Source organism: Etheostoma cragini, chromosome 6, assembly GCF_013103735.1.
Source record: "Etheostoma cragini isolate CJK2018 chromosome 6, CSU_Ecrag_1.0, whole genome shotgun sequence".
NCBI classification, from domain to species: Eukaryota; Metazoa; Chordata; class Actinopteri; order Perciformes; family Percidae; genus Etheostoma; species Etheostoma cragini.
In genome coordinates, this window is record NC_048412.1 from 12,292,962 (window position 1) to 12,305,142 (window position 12,181).

General features: G+C 38.9%; 1 protein-coding gene across 2 annotated transcripts in view; it reads right to left on the reverse strand.

Annotated features, from left to right (window-relative positions):
• Positions 1–344: 344 nt before the first annotated feature.
• cdkal1 (CDK5 regulatory subunit associated protein 1-like 1) overlaps positions 345–12,181 on the reverse strand; it is a 224,615-nt gene continuing 212,778 nt past the window's right edge. For both annotated transcript variants that reach the window (XM_034873932.1, XM_034873931.1), the window contains one exon: positions 345–990. In XM_034873932.1, the coding sequence (XP_034729823.1) occupies positions 826–990 (165 nt within the window). In that variant the 3' untranslated portion in view covers positions 345–825. The remainder of the gene's footprint in view (positions 991–12,181) is intronic.

Genomic DNA, 12,181 nt, shown 5'->3' on the forward strand with positions numbered 1-12,181 from the left:
ATTTTATACACAAGTAATTTCAAACATGACAGATTGCATTTTGTCTTTATTAAACTATTTTGGATGGTTGCAACAATGCTAATCAAGAAAAGCCAAAAGGTCAGTCTCATCAATGACTCATACACCACAAGCAGCCCACGTATCAACAGAGTACATGTATTACAGGGTCAATTTACCTGAAAAAGGAAGAAAGAAATCTCATCTACCTCTAGTGTTCTATAGTTTTAGACACATTTTCCTACGTCCCATTTGCCTTCCCTGTATTGGGGTGGCAACAAAAATCTTACCAGACACCACTACAGGTAAGTAAGAAACTATAAACAACAATCCTTTATGGTAAAATAAAATGAAACTAACAAAAAACTTCAACAAAAGAATTACATGCTAAAACAACTTCAGAGATAGCAAGAAAGAAGTCTTTCATTAAGATCAGAAAATATACCGTCCATATACCTTATTCAAAAATAAATACTTTGAAAAGAAGGATACAAGTTGCCTTTAACCACGGTATTGCTGCTGACCTGTCAAGATAATGTGGTTATTCCTCCATCAATGACAAAAGACACTGACATCTCTAAGTGGTAAACTATTTAAAAAGTCAAACTTTAATTAAAATACTAACTTCACCAAAAACAACATGAATTTAAATAATCCTTAACTGTGTTACTGACTCTGTCTTGTTTTCTTTGGGTTCATTCAAGATAGAATAAGAGCACGTGGAGTTTTATCACTGTATTCACCCGCTTTAAACACATTGTTTAAGCTACTACGATGTCATTGTCCTCTCCCTTCTTCACAATCTTCTTCTGGTTCGCAGTCGCGCCATCAGTACAGTTTCTCTACGACGAAGGCCAAGATGGCTGCTGCCAGAGTGAGCCCGATCCCCAGCTTCTTCAGTACTTCCCTGTCAAGACTGTAAGAGCCTATCAACAAATCAGATGAAGAAGGCATAGAAGAAGCAGGCCCTTGGATGCCATTGGGCGTCTGATGCTGTGGAAGGAAACATACAGAAAGTAACTAAATAGTTGAAATAGTAAGGTTAGAATTTGAATATGTCTCGTGATATTATGTGAATATTACTACGATGTGCGCCAATACACAGACTCACACTGCTTTCTCCCACACACTTGTGGACAGAGAGTTTGTTCCACCTCATAGCACAAGTCATGCCCATTATTCATAATTAGATTAAATCGACTGGCCACACTCACAAATCAAACAGCGAGGCTTGACAGCAGAGTGACCAGTGATCCAACGCATCAAATGTCTGAAATCGGAGAGCTCTGTTTAGTCTTAATGTGTTGGACCATTAAAAAGACATCCACCCCTGAAGGGATGTGACAGTGAAAGATGGTAAAGAGCAATGCTGAGGAGAGTGGAGCAGGAGAAAAAAATAGTAGAAAGAAGAGTAGAAAGTAGAGGATTATTTCTTTTTTTTAACAAATATTTGGATTTTATTTGGCCACATCGATCAACCAAATCACAGTTTACTCAGCCCTTGATTTTTCATAAAATAGACATTTATGTGAGGACTACCCTTCATGGATCATTGCTGCTTACCACTAGGAACACATCTATTGATGCCACATGATGTTAAGATGTGGTGTCATCATTTAGGTGCGCAAAGGGTTATTACGATGCTTCATACTTTCCTGTCGCTCTTCCGTCGGCTGAACCTGAGAGGACCTGCTTTCTCTCTACAACTCAGTTTCATTTGGAAGCTACAGATACAATGATGAACAGAACTTTTTAAATTCACTGCTCATTTCAATATTTTGTAGATGAAAGTGTTCATAAAACCATCAATGTGCTTAGTGCATTTCAAATATGATGCCATTATCTCTGTGTAAACCAGTTAATGCAGTTGTGTAGTGATCCAATTATTACAGAGTGCTGTCTATTAAATCAAGCTGATGTTGGGGAAGGTGCACTGTGATTTAATTACATGGGGAAGCTAGGAGAGACATGAGAAAATAAGAGTTAGTTTACAAGGTTGAGACCGTGATGGTGCTTGAGTTAATCTCTCAGTAGCACATCATTTTCATGTGGCTTTGCAATGTTTCTATGACAAGTATAACTTCCCGTACAACTGCTTCCTATAGCAACATAGAAAATAGAGAAAATAAATAAACTTAAAGAGTTGAATTGTTCACCTAAAACAAATACTGCTTTGGGCTGAATTTGAGAGGTTTGTGCATTTGGCTTGTCGCTAATAGTCAAACATCACAACTTAAACAATGCACATGAGAGCATGATGCTGCTTATTGGAACAACACTACAAACAGCTGTAATGAGAGCAACATCAAAAACAAGATGGAGTTCATCAGTTGTGGACGGTGTTAATACAACTGAGATGGACACTGAATACTAAGAACCAGCCCTTTGTCTCCCTGACCTCCACCCGTCCTCATTGATCATCAGTGAGCTTGACATTTATCTAGTTTTATCTTAATGTCTGAGAGTGGAGACCTGAGGTGTACTTTAATGCAAAGACAAATAATTGCTAAATAAATAAATAATCCTGCACAACATGTGGCTCTTTTAATTTGAGCTTTAAACAAATTGGATAGGAGAACAAACACTTGTCTGCATCTCCGAGCGGAGTGGAAATCGATGAGGATGGCCTGGTCCCAGTTCCTTTGTCTCTCCTGTGTGACGGTTGGTAAAATTACTTATCCCCATGAAGGTTGATTATTCAGGGAGATATTGAGCAACTGATCAGCAGCTTTCCAGACAACCTTTAATCAAGTTGACTAGGGTTGACTGTAAGACTTTTAGATTTGATATTTACCATAGGTCGATTGATTATTTCTTCTCTCTATGGATTGCCAGTGAGAGCTATTTCAACTTTACTTTCATCCCCCATCTCTTTTGACCAAGTCAGATGCTTAGCCATCTAAGGAATTCTGTTTACCATCACCTGTATCTGGCTGTGTACTTGATCTCTTAGTTTTCCATTCTATATAGTTAAAAAAGATGCATGAGTAGAAAATTCAGAAAAATGCAGAAAAACAATTGAAAGTTGATTTGTAGAGCATTTGTATGCAAAGTGTACATTTGAACTATGAACAACGAGTATTTGTATGTACATGAAAATCGGTGGACGTCTACACGTGTTGCATGCACATGGCTTTGTGTGTGAGCAGCTGCGTAGCGTCTGTCCTCTACCTCTCTATCTTCTACATTACTCCCGCTCCCCTGTCTTGTACTGGGGGTGTGAATGCTACCCTGCCAACCACTCTTCTCTTCACTGCTGTTGCTGAATGGTTTCCTCTGTTACCGTACACAATGGAGGATGGATACCGTGACCGGCAACGCCTGCATGACACATCTAAAAGTCACTTGAAGTTACTTCAGACAATAGATGGAGGGAAAATCCGTACCAGAGATCAGGCTGATGTATCCACATTTGCTTAATGGCAGGATTATCAGTTGACTCCCTAATGGTGAAACTGATACACTGTTTGGTTTCTGTTTTGAAGTTCAAAAAACAAGAAGGGTGCTTTTTGTTAGGGTTTATGGTGGTAGCAACGTCAAGTCCCTTGAATGTGATCAGAATGAACATGGCTACTTCTGTCAGGGGTTCAAATCACTGATCCAATCTCATCAGCAATAATATATTTGAAAAGTACTCCTCAGTAAGGTCACACTAAAAGTAAAGGTTTTGGAATGGCTCATTCATTAGATGAATGAACTGACAGTGTGAGGAATAAAAATTTAAAGACTGAAGGAGAAGGCTACCTGTAAACCGTGATAAAATTCATTTAGTAGTACACATTTTATTTCCTGCTCACTTAGACATGAAAGGAGCAATATGAATAGAAACTGAGACCAAATAAAAAAAAGGACTGGTGAAACAGAAAAAAGTTGAGCATCAAAACCATTATCTTTCTCTGCGCTGACAGGCCAAGTATACTGCCTTCCTCTCTATCCATCTATTAATCTGTCTCTCTGCAGGTGTCTTTTAACAACAGGGTGCCATGCGAGAGACTGAATAGTACTGTCTAAAATGTATTACTAGTAGGGAGGATAAGTGAAATCCAAGTGCCAGTAGGTGCGTGTCAGCACAGTTGGAGAGAGGGGATGAGTGAAAAACAGAAGAAATGAGGGAAGGGGGCAGGAAAAGATGAGAGATGTGGCTTTCAATGATAGTTCACCACCTGCTAGCTGGCATGCTGAGCTTGTCCATTTGTGTCTGTGTGAAAGAGAGTTGGCATTTGTGAGTAAGTAGCTAAGTTTCCTTCCACTTGTCAATCGAATTATCTGAAGTTTGATAAAAAAAACTCATGTGAATAAAGCTGGTGAAAGTGTCCATCCAACGGCTTTGAGGCAAATAAAAACCTGTGCGTAGTGAAGTCACATGCTGTTTTAAGGTCAAATTGCTATATCGAATTGATTTGAGACATTTTAAGGTGTTTCCATTCATTTTCACACTGAATCGCAAAACGTTCTAGCTAAAACTTGTGAACAAAGTTTTGCTAGACAGAATGGATCGCGCCATCTACCAACAAATGATCAGTATTGCACAAGTTGCTTATGTGCCACAAATCTTTTTTCAGACATCTCTCGCTGTTTGAGCGCTTTCCATTTACTCCGGTGGACGTCCCACGGCTTGTTGAAACCTTTGTTGTCCATTTCCTTTGCGAGTTCCTGATAAATTGTGGTATTTCTTAGATTTTTGCTATTGAAAATAGCAGATATATTTTGCTTGTAAATTAAATTCAAAAAGTCTCTTGTCTCCTCATTCGTCCACTTATAACTGTCTTTGTTGACACCTGCCTGTGTGCAAACAGAGCGGAAATACTGGGTGGAAATTAACTAAAACTTCTTTTTTGTTTTGTGGTGGGTTGCAACAATAAAATGACCTAAAACTTAATCGCAATTCATTATTTATTCGGCAAATAATGTTTTCATACGCATTTATCGCACAAGACGTCTATCGATCAAGATTTAAAAAAATATACCCAATGTATTTCGTTTGAGTAGATATTCAGGAAATATTAATCAAATTATAATTAATAATTTAATTCAGACAAACGTGTGGATGGAAACATAGCTAGTGGCTAATCCTCCCGAAAATCATCCAACACTACACTGGGGGTAACAGCTAGCTACTTTTCCCTGGAAGTCCAGGACTCTCAAACGTCTCAGTAACTATTGCTCTAATTCCACATGTGCACCTTCAAAAAATGAATAACAATCTGCTTTGGTGTCTGGTGCAGCTTTAGCTAACACACTGACACATCCACACAGTGACTCACACAAAACATCACGAGAACCCGAAAGCACAATACATAGTGGTCACATTTCTCACATGATCCTCAGCAGCTGTCAGTGTCACTCTAGACACTGAGACCATTTAAGTGGTTTGTGTGTGTGTGTGTGTGTGTGTGCCTAAACAGATACTGTAACAGGCTCCTTAGTCACGGGTGATTTGCCAAAGCCATAGTGACACTCACAATAAGCTGCAGCTGTACTTTCAACTGGACAGAGGGACGGGAAAAACATCACGGCAAGAGTGTTTATAAGATATTTTTCTGATACTAATAAAAGTCTTTTGGTGGAACTCAAAACGAAGCTCAGTGGGGACCTTCAGGCATGTTCTCTTTCGGTCTTCTTCCTCATCTGTGATCCGAAGTTTCCTTTATCAGAGCAACTGTAAAACTCTCTCAGACACTATGGTGTACAGAATGGGTGTACAAGTATACCCGTTGTCACTATACACACACACTCAAAGCTACACAGCATCCTGATCTGAACATGTTGTCACGTTACACTTTGACACAACTTGTTTCTTCATGCCACTTGTATGCATACTCTAAATGTTATACACTGTAGAGAAGTGCAAGTTGACACACACACACACACACACACACACACACACACACACTCACACAGACAAACAATACCATATATCACAGCAAATAATAGATCATTTTTCCAAATTAAATAATGACCTGGATATTCAATAAACCTGACAATATGACTTTCTACGCAACAGCAATTACAAATTACAGCTGAGTCAACAGAAGCAATAAACACAACAGTGCCTCGACTAGTGTCATCAGGTCATGGGAATGGAGATCAATATAACCCTCTACTATAAAACAATCAGAAAGTGATTCAGAAACTGCTTTGTGGCTTCAACTGCTGGCTCTACTATCTTGGGCTGCTGTCCAAGCCAAGTAGTTATGTGACACAATTTGGAACAAAATCAATTATCCCAATGATAAAAAAAAAGAATTCTGTCACACTGAAACAACATCAACACTGAAACCCTTACCAACTTTAATCACTGCATAGTAGAGGACATTATGGCAGGGTCATAAAAAGAACATGACGTTGGGAAAGACATACTTCCACTTAAGAACACCTACTAAATGTTACCTTCTGCATAGTCTCGCATTGCCAGACCTTCCTCCACAGTGGAATGGAGGAAGGTCTGGCTAGTCCACACAGCATTCTGGGACGGGAGAGAAACGTGCTCTGGTTTATTGGCATTTCTTTTAACCAATCACAGTCCTCTTGGGCAGCGCTAAGCACGTGGGTAGAGCCACAGTGTCACAGCAATATAGCCTCGGGAAGTTGTTTTAGTTGTGCAACAGTCCTCATAAATCGACCAGAATTTAAAATTCCATCACAAAAAAAGCAGAAGGTACCGGACATCCGGCCGAAAAGAGTAAAATCTGGAAGTGGAACGTAGTGGATATAGACTACCTTCTGTATAAGTAAAACCCCAAACCTCATTAACCACAGCCAACTACAACTAGGATATTTTAAAGAGGCTGTTTGGCTATTTTACTGCCTTTATTTATAGGAGAGATTAAGTCAGGGAAAGGGGAGAGAGAAGGGGATGACATGCAGCAAAGGGCCGCAGGTCAAAACTGACAAGGACTGAGCCTCTGTACATGGGCACACGCTCTACCAGGTGAGCTAACCAGGCCCCAACTGTAACCAGTTTAAGTGAGTAAAGACAGGCATCCCTGTAGCCTGCCATTTGCACAATTAAAGACGCATTTTTTTTGCTAAATCAAAGCCTACATTAAACTTACATCAAACTAGAACTTCCATTGAACCTCTAGAGGGGCGCCTTATTCAGCCTCATCATAGTGCAGGGAGATCTTTAAAGCAACATATTTTTGTCTTTAAAAATCCAGCAAATGTCTACATAGTTACTTCCTAGAAGGGATAGGATGGTAACCCCCTCAACCTAATGCAGACTTAGGATATATGCAAGGGATTAGCAGGGCTGCTCCTGTCAGTTGTTCTGTTAAAATATCACTTTTATACCCAAGGGGATAAATGATTATACAATTAGACACCTAACCACAGGTAACTTGAAAGGTTACTTTTTAATTATTATTTTGGCATTAACTCTGAGAGACTAACTTTGATTTGAAGGGCATGGTTGTAAATAAAGATGATCGATTCTCTCAATCAATTTCTATTGCAATAACAATAATTAACTGCTGAGATATACTTTGAAAAAACTGCAGCTGCAATTCTGTTGAGTTTAAGATTATGGAAAAAATGTTAAATAAAATACAAATGCCATGGGTGACTCATCTGCTGAAGAACTTTTTTCAGGGATTTGTTTACATGTATAAAAGGCCCATTCTGGGGAAAGTCCATTTTGACTATAACAAGAACATATTTTTCCCCTAACGGTTTTTGTGCTTGTTTAAGTGCTTTGTTTTGTTTACCATCTTCCATCTGTGGCTTAAAAGCACATCTCAAGCACAAGGGCCATTTTTAATAAACAAAACAGAATGAGGCTGCGTAATGCCATTTGACATGTTAGGTAAGAATACTGAAAATAGACTGATATTTTGATGGATTAACATTTATTCCCTTGTTACTGTGACACTGGTTCTTTAAGTATACACAAAGCGCAGACCATGTAATACAATTTGACATGCTAAATGAAATGCTTAAAATAACTAGGCTAGCTGTGTTGAAGGCAAAACCAATTATTTGCTACTCTGTAAACCAAGTCATGCAAAGGCCAAGCAAAAACCTTTGGCACTTAAAAAAAATATTAAAGTGATGCTAGCTATATACGTATATATATGTATATATATGTATATACGTATGTATATATATATATATATATATATATGTATATACGTATGTATATACGTATGTATATATATAAATATATAAAATCTTTAGCTTTTCCTGACAATCCAGATGACAACATGATGTGTGAATAACGCAACATCAAAGCAACGATCCATAAAAGTTGCATGTCAACATGGAGCAGTTCAATTGTTTGGGGTGAAACAGCTTTTTTCCTGAGTGTTATGCCTGTGTGTGTATATGTTCGTGTTAGGCACGCGTGGGTTTGACAGCCAGTTTGTCATATAGCCTGCGGCTAGTAGGAGTCTGCCATGCACACCGGGGAAGGGGGGGGACGACTGTGCATCGGCCTATATTTGTACACAAATCTTTGTGTACAAGGATCTGTGTTTCAGTGAGCATAAGCTGTGTTTTACCAATGAACCTATAGTGTATGTCTGAGTTTATGTGCTGTTAGCATCATGATGTAAAATCCCAGCAATCCCACCCACTGTACTTATATATACAAAGATACTGTATATTTTTTAACATCCACCCATTGTTTGTTTTTATAATTCTCTAACACACACACACACACACACACACAAACACACACACACACACAAAGAGCAAGAAGTGAAAGGTTAAATTATGAAAACAGGACACAAGTAGAAAGAAAAATACAATGTAAGACAGAAAGAAAGAAACAAATGAAAAAGAAATAAAGACAAAAGGAAGGCTGGGAAAACCAAGAAAACCAACCCCAAATAAAAGAAGAAAAAAAAATGTAAGCAGAGATTCATTTCATTCACCTGCATTTTCAGTTTTTCTGTCAATATGTGGTTAAAGTTGGACATTGCTCACCAAACCTATTCCTCCATTTCGATCTTTCTCCCAGCTCTTTTCCTTTTTCGATTCTGTCTTTCATACCAACTGTACATTTGCTGTTTTGTCCCTGTCCAATTCTCCTGGTCTTCTTGAAGAAGTGTGCTGACAAAAGAGCTGATTACCGGGTGCCACTCACTCTGCCTCTCTGTCTCATGATCTCTCCGTTTACCTTGCTCTCTCTCTTTCAATCTGGTTTCATTTTTTGGCCCGCTCCCCTCCCCCTCCTCATCTTCTATCATTTAGTAATATGTGAGGATGAGGACTGGGGAAGATACCTTCTCCTTTTCTTTCCTCCACCGTGCTGTTGAGTGCTTTCTCTGCTATTGTGTCCCACTAAAAGACTCATTACTGTCCTTCCCTTTCTGCAGAAAGTTCTGTTCCTGTGAATGAAGGGCTAACAGACAGAGAGATAGACAGTAAGAGATGTAAATGTCAATAAAAGCTAATTTCTCTCGCTAAAACTTTGGTCTTGTTTCATGGAACCTAATGAACACGTCACACCGAACATAGGAATGAACCTTGGGCTTCACACAGACAAAGAGCACCATGCCATTAGATCACTACTCATCATCCATCCATAGTTACTGTACCTATCTATATACACACACACATCCATACATCCATGTAGCTGCATCCGTTGTGTGCATCTAAGCCATCATGTTTTACATCCATGCAGCAAAATGTATCTGTCCACTTTCAAGTCCATTCTTCCATATCCATCCACAAAAGCTTTCACATCCCACTCCACCACAAATTCATCTATCCATCTGGCTGTAAAACTTCATTCCTATATGCATCAGTATGGATGCTGGCTGGTGTGCAATCATCTCTCTTTAGCCATCTCAGAAATGCTAAATCTCTCACTTCGACAAATGGTCATCAAAAAACCTTGTTGGTTTCCTTCTGCCTATCCAATTACCCACTTATCTACCACTCTCTCACTTTCTCTTAGAACATTCCTCTACACCTTAGATGAAACGACAAAGCTCAGACTCCGTCCTTCTATTAGCTACTCAGTCATCATGCAATCTCTCTCCTCCCGTTCCTTTATTCTTCTGTTTTTCTCTCACTCTCTGCCAAAAGCCTGTAATTACAGACTATGCTGCAAGACATGGGGTCGAGCATCTATCTGCCTTTCCCTAATCATTCATTCATCTCAAATACGCATACAGCTCAGTGTGAGGTGGACTCACGCAGAGACTCAGAAAATAGATTGTCTTCAAATATATATATATATATATATAAGCCTGCCACCACTGTGTTTGTGCAGATATTTGTGTATAACATGGGTATGCTAATGCCAGATTGTACTGAATGCATGTGTATGCATGCACAGTTTCATTCAGACCCATTCACTTATAATAATAATGTAAACACGTATACTGGACACATGGCAGTCAAGGACAGCATGTACCTTTAACCTACCATTAGCTAGCAGCTGGATTAAATGTTAAAATGCTGACAGCCAACATTAAACAGAATAAAGTATGACTGTATTTCACTGTAGAGGATTCCAACACCGGGACGCAACAGTCTGCTCTGCAGCGCAGCAGCTGCCGTTGTCCGAATTAAACGACACAGACACTTAAAACAGGTAGCCTCGTGGTGCATTCAAAGTTATTGCAAAATACCCTTTTCCCATCTGTTGGTTGTTTTGTTGTTCATCAGCAATTTATTGTTGAAATAAGTTATTGTTATTGGGCGTTTCCCATTGAATTATTGTTATAAGTTATAGTTATTACATTATTATTAAATCTTTAAATTGGACCATTTGACCTTAGCAATAAACAAGCCATTCTTTAATGTCATTGACTGTTGTTAGGTAACCTTCTATTTTTTAAACTTTATTAAAAAGTATCAGTTCAGGCACAGGCAATGTTTTAAAAGTATCGCTTCAGAACTTGTATTGGAAAAACTCAAACGATACCCAACCCTACTTATAATAATATGTTAATTGCCAATAAGTTGTGGACAGTAGAGAGAAGCATTCCTTAGTTTTACATTAGCACCCTGTATTACAACATGCACTGAAGTGCTACCTCTGTCCTTCTTTCTATCTGTATGTTTGCCTTAATTTGTTTTCATTCTGTGTGCTATCATTCGTTTATAAGTCTAATGCTCTCGCATTTTTGACTCCACCTAACAACAATCTTGTGGTGGTCTCAATCCAGCCAGCACACCATATAGCCATAATAAGTTTCATACACCCCTACTAAAAAAAAAAAAAACCCACACAAACCAACAGGTGTGTTCACACAGAGAATAGACCCAAAGTGTTAATGCGACCTATTCAGTTATTTTCATTAACGAAAACAAAAAAATGACACTTCTCCATCTCGGTCAAACTCAAGATCCCTGCATAAATCATTTTTTAGAGCGCATTGACATGGAGATAATATTGCCTTTACATGCCTTTCCTCTCAAAATAACTCATGAGACACATTTAGACCTTTGGAGTGGTAATAAGTGGTGTTGGTAAATATCAAGACTAAGATATTTAATGTATAGGGGCCAGACAAAGTGTATGTCAGGTTGTAGAAAAAAAAAGTGCATTATAGTAGGAAGAGTGTGGTGTGTGTGTGTGTGTGTGTGTGTGTATCTATGTGCAAAAGTGTTTGAGTTGTTACATCAATCCAAGAAAAATGAAGGCCTGGGCATGTTGTGTAAGAATGTTGAAAGATTGTGAGTGATGGGGAAAGTAAGTGGGGGAAACGAGTGCATGCGTGTGTGTTGGAGGGGCTGCAGACTTTATGAGGCAACTAGTTTTACAAGGTCTAGTCCTCAGTCCTGAACTTTTCATTGCTGAGTAGAGTGTCGCTTGGCTTGCTATGAAACCTTTCTCTTTCTTTCTTTTTATCTCATTCTCTGCGATCCATTTCTCTCTCTTTCGGCTTGCTTTCTCTTTCATCAGTGTCAACCTATCTCTCTTTCTCTCTCCTGTCTCTGTCTGTTCCTTTCTTTCCCTCCCTCTCTGTCTGGCAGTAAAGGCTGATGGAGTGTGAAATTAGAAAGTGTATCATATTCTGCTCTGTGGCTCCATGTCCTGAGCTATAAGCTACAGCTAGTCAGAGTGAAAAATAACATGCAGTGAAACAGATACATTAACATGGAGCGTGTGTGTGTGTGTGTTAATGTGTGTGTGTGCATGCGTGTGTGTTAGAAAGACAGGAAGGAAAGACAGTTTAGCCAGCCACAGCTTATCTTAAATTACTCAAGCCTGATACATTGGTGCTTT